The sequence below is a fragment of the Nanorana parkeri genome, unplaced genomic scaffold (genome assembly GCF_000935625.1).
Source record: "Nanorana parkeri isolate BGI_ZX_2015 unplaced genomic scaffold, ASM93562v1 scaffold707, whole genome shotgun sequence".
In the NCBI taxonomy this organism is placed as follows: Eukaryota; Metazoa; Chordata; class Amphibia; order Anura; family Dicroglossidae; genus Nanorana; species Nanorana parkeri.
In genome coordinates, this window is record NW_017306975.1 from 600,632 (window position 1) to 606,034 (window position 5,403).

The window sequence follows — 5,403 nt, forward strand, 5'->3', positions numbered from 1 at the left end:
AGAAGTGTCGCAGATGAGAACGATGTCCGCAACAAATATGCACCAATGAAATTGTTGTATGCGTTTCATGAATTTGGCGCAAGGCTTCCGCCAGAAACGTGCCGTAAATGCCTAACTGTATTGCCCTGGTGTGTTGTGGCACACTGTACGTTTTGCAGCATGAATGGCACCACAATGCATGGCACTAACGCACACATTTTCACCACAATGCGATGGCGTGAACAGGTCAAGACCCTGATTGCGCCTACCTATACCACTCACATATACTGAGGCATCTGATATGATTGCAGTGATTGACAGTTTGCAGCCCTCTGCATTGTCTCTCTTTACTTTCATTCCGTTCAAATCACATAAAGGATAGAGGACAATGTGACCAGATCGTGTCTCACACATCTGATTAGGAGGTGACAAGATCAGTGCTCCCCCTTGTCAGTGCCTGGAGTAGATGCCACCATCTCCGTGTGCATATGAGCCGTGTGGTCTCGGCTGCGGCACACAAGGCATTGAGGTCCCCGGTATAGGTAAATCGGGGGGGGGGAGGGGATCCTGGCGAAGGCCATGGACCTAATGCCGCCCCCTGTCCTCCCGGATGACCCATCCACACATCATTCAATCTCCCTGTGTGTACCTCTCCTGCTCCTCTGCGCTCTTCTCCGGCTCTACAGGCGCCATCATCACGTCGCAGTCCACCGTTGCCGCCATCTTACCGCCGGCTTCGAAGGGAAGGAAAGAGAAGCGACTTCCGGGTCCTCCAAGCCGAGGCTAGTGCCAGTGCGACCCAGCGATACCAGCGAGACGATGCGGGCACAGCGAACGACCCACGGCCGGAAGACTTGTGCCGACCATCTTGCAAAAGGGCAACCAGTATTTTTCGCAAAAGACGTTGCTGAGTGTTACCACAGTGACAGTGTAAAGCCTTAAAGTGGAACTCTACAATTCATTTACTTACCTTTTTTCAAGCCCGGCTCCGGCCACAATACAATTACTGCACTTCACTAAGTTGTACAGTGCCTTTACTATAAACTGACCTGCCATTATTAGATCTTCTTCCCCCCTAAAATCTTACTGTGACACTAAACTCAGGAGTTAAATCTTAAAAATGCATTCAAATACCCTATTATCGTTGAGGCTGAAAGGTTCTGATGAAGGGGGCGTGCCCTGGAAACGCGTCAATGATAATCGCACATAGGAACCGTTCAGCTGATCTCCACTTGCCTGCCATCGATCTATCACTCTATTGCTTTTATTTATTCATGTTTGTGAGTACCTTTTTATTGTTATGACCATTGGAATAAAATGTATCTGCACCAGGAAAGGCGCCCTCCTTTGTGCTTACTTTCCAGATTTCACAGCTCCCCCGGTTGTTTTGGGGCAGCATCCCGCAGCATGCCCATGATTATATCCCATTGAGGAGTGATTGCCCGTGGCGCTTTATTGCTTTGACCCTATTCACATATGGGCCGAACGGCAGCATTCGGCTCGGCTATTCTGCTCGGTAACTTCGTGGTACCGAGTAGAATAGTAAACCAATGAAAAAAGTTTTTTTTTTAAAGTTGAAAAAAAAGATTTAAAAAATGTAAATAAATATAACATTTAAAAATTAATAAAGATTTTTTAAAAAAGAAACAAAAAACAATTGGGCGGAGCTAGCAGTGACAGCTAGCACCGCCCAACTCTTTCCTATTGGCCAGTACCTGGTAGAGTGCCGGCCAATGAATAACAACTGGGTGGAGCCGGCCGTGACGTCACGGCCGGCTCTACCCATTTGTCATTGTTTAATGACAGTTCAGCATCCCCAAGTTATTTGGCGTTTATTACCGTTTTGCATTGGAGCCTACAAAGTACTGCAAATGCCATCAGTGCAATGTACAGGCTCCTGCAGACTATTCCCCCAGCTCAGAGTCTGTAAGGAGGTATGGGCCATCTGTAATGGGGCTGGAGAAAGTAAATAATAGATTACAAATGTGGCAACGTTACTGCTCTTGTGCTCCATTGCGATCAACCACCAAGGCAGAAGGGACTTGCAGTGTTCCATTCACAGATCCAAGTAAATGGATTTGTATATGGATAATGCAGCTGTGCAGGTGAAGCCACATAAAGCCAAGCTGACAAGATGCTTCGGGCAGAAGAACCGCACGATTCAGGTAAGAGGGAGCAGTTTGAAGGTGGGGCTGTAGACTTTGACCATGTTTCATTATACATCCTAAATATGGGTAAAACATGGTCAGTATGGTGGAATTACCCTTTAAAATGGAGTTTGAGCAGGGCACCCCTGCTTCTTCTTCCTCTGAGTTCCTGCCTGTGGGTGAGAACCTGTGGTAGACCTTCTGACATTACTGGAACCTGGAGGGTAAAAGAGATTTAATAAAGTACCTTTTAAAAGATTTGGTTGCTTTTCTTTGTTGACTTTTCTTTCTTATACGTATGATGAAGTGGTTAGGCCCCCCCCCATGGAGGAAAGCTAGTTGGTACATGATCCCCCCGCCTTGCTGGTGCCCCTTCTTAGCAATGGAGGTGCCAGAAAGTCAGATGCCCATCAACATCTGACACTGGTGCTTTGGAAGCGGGATGGCTGCTGTTCAGGGAACCTCTCTCGAAGCGAATCCAAATGTTGAAGGGCATGCGGGTTGGCATCAGCATAACTGGGGCTGTACACTCGCTGCTACTTTGCTTTGGGAATACCAGCTGGCATGCCTGGTGCGCTGGGCTGCTTAGCTCTGGGAGGGGGGGGAGAGGGTGACATTGGTTTTTCTTTTTTAATAAGTTCATATACTGTATATAAACACTACCAGTCAAACGTTTTAGAACACCCTCATTTTTCTAGTTTTTATTCAAATTTCAAAACAACTCATCAAGTAAAAACCCCTCAGAGATGCACACAATAGGAATGAAGCAATAAAACACTAATTAATACCCATAACACTTTATTGTCAAATCCCATAAAAAACACACCATTACCTATATAAGAATTGTAATTTATTGAAATTTACGCATTTTTATGTCTCAATGTACTCTGAAAATAAAGCAAAGAACAAATAAACAATTGGAGATCCAAAAGAAATCATGGAATCATTTTCTTTAACAAAATGTAATCTACATTTTTGACTCAGCAAAATAGCCACCTTTTGCAAATTTAACAGCCAACCACACTTGTGGCATTCTTTCTATAACGGAAATAAAATATTGTTCGGAAAGTTCTTCCCAACACTGTTGCAGAGGTTCCCACAAATTTGTTGCACTTGTAGGTTGCTTTGCTTTCACTGTTATGTTCAGTTCATGCCAAACCAGCTCAATGGGGTTTAAGTCTGGAGACTGTGCTGGTCATTCCATGATTTTAAGCCTACCATCTTGTTCTTTTCTTCTAAGGTAGTACTGGCGCAGCCTGCAGGTAGGTTTTTTGTCAATATCTTCCTGTAGGATGAACCCCTGACCAACTAGGCATACATCAGAGGGTATTGCATGGCGCTGCAAAATGCTGTGGTAGTAGTTTTGGTTCAGGATGCCACTCACTCTGTGCAAGTCACCGACTCTGGATCCAGTAAAAGAGCTCCAGACCATCACGCTTCCTCCTCCATGTTTGACAGTTGGTGTCACACACCAAGGGAACCATTCTTTCGCCTACTAGATGGTGTACAAAAACCTTGCGTGATAAACCAAAGATCTCAACTTTTGATTAATTGGTCCATGAGACCTTCTTCCAGTCTTCTTCTTTTTCTTATTTTACCATCTTAGCAATGGCTTTCTTACTGCCACTCGATCTGTCAAACCTGCAGCTCAAAGTCTTCTCTTTAAGTTGAAACTGAGAATTGCTTACTTGGATCAGTGTTAAGCTGCGCTCGAAGCTGTTGTCCTGGGAGCCGCCTGTCACGCAAGCTGTTGACTTTCAGAAACTTGTATTTGTGACAAACTTGTCTTTGGGAACGCTGCTAAGCTCCGCTCTCTTCCGTGGCGCTACGCCACTCCTCCTTCCTTCAGCCGGCTGGCGGCTTAAAGCAGCGTAATTTGAAATGCTCACTGTCGTGGTAATGTTGTGGACACTGAGCATTTTCCCTACATTTACTGCTGCTCTCCATTCTGAACAAAGCAGTTCCTCTGAAGCCTGTACCCTGGCCTGCAGCCATCCATCCACAGTTCATCCTCCTGGTTTAAGCAGCCACCGCATGGTTTAACACTCGACATCCTGGATTTGGTGTCTCTGTGGATATTTATCATGTCAGCCTCAATTGTTAATACTGGAACTTAATGCCTTACATCCTGGATTTGCTGGTACATCCACCTTTCGGAAACTGCTAGCCACTGCAGGATTACCTGCCATCATCTGAATCCAGAGCCTTCATCTCAGCTAACCGCAAGTATACCTAGTGTTTCAAATCCGTGTACATTCTCATGCAAGTTCATATAACCGTTTAATTAAGCTGTCACCATCTACTTATATTTGTGAGAGGTTTGCTGCTGTGGGTTGAGTTAAAGATAGTTGGTACATATACTCCTACATTATCTCCAAGACATTGCATTATATCCCTGTTTGAAGGAATACCGGTATCCATGTGAACCCAATTGGACTTCCTTACCTTTATGCCTTAAGTCTCTGGCCGGCGGCAGCTCTCCCGCTCCTCTGGTCCCATTAAGCAGCCGCTCACACTTTCTAATCTCCGGGCCGTGCCCGCCTCGCCCCCAAGGCGCTCCCGGCTGGCCGTTTAATTAGAAAAGCCGGCCGGGAAGCTACACGTCCGGCCCCACCGTCCTCTCGTCACAGACAAGAGGGCGAGTGCATTTTTCAAGCCCTGTATATATATATAGATATATATATATATAAATTATTATTTAAATGAATTATTTACCCCCCCGCCCTTACCTCTTCTGGCCGGTCTTCTGTCTTCATGTGTTTTCTGTTTGCGGGTCCTCACTGCCGTCCGAGGCCCCATGATGTGATAAAGGCCTGGAGGCCCTGGTGCGTCCGCACCGCCTGCACCGGCGGTAGTTCCGCCACTGACTGTGTATGTACAGTATATATATATATATGTACACACATACACAAAGTATATTGTGGCAGTGTGTGGCAATGCCACAAAGTATGCTGGCAACACCGTCACCTAGTACTCTCAGCCAGAGGGGCTGAGAGGTTCCATAGTGTAAATAGTTTTACATAGTAAGTCAGGTTGAAAAAAAAACATGTCCATCGAGTTCAACCTATAGAGATATGAAAATAAAAAGAAAAGCCTAAACAGAACGCTATGCCCTCAATTACCCACTGTTGATACAAAAAAACCCTATAAAGCATGGTTCAATTTGCTCCAACAGGGGAAAAAAATTCCTTCCTGATCCAATAAGGCAATCGGATATTCCCTGGATCAACAATGTCTGATGTTATTAAGTTATTAAGATTTTCGGCTGGGATCGATT

At 45.3% G+C, this 5,403-nt stretch overlaps 1 protein-coding gene across 1 annotated transcript in view; it reads right to left on the bottom strand.

The window, feature by feature from the left end:
- DNAJC7 (DnaJ heat shock protein family (Hsp40) member C7) overlaps nt 1–796 on the bottom strand; it is a 65,266-nt gene extending 64,470 nt beyond the window's left edge. Inside the window, exon 1 of the mRNA XM_018563889.1 lies at nt 629–796. Coding sequence (XP_018419391.1) covers nt 629–702 — 74 coding nt within the window. The 5' untranslated portion in view covers nt 703–796. The remainder of the gene's footprint in view (nt 1–628) is intronic.
- Nucleotides 797–5,403: the final 4,607 nt, after the last annotated feature.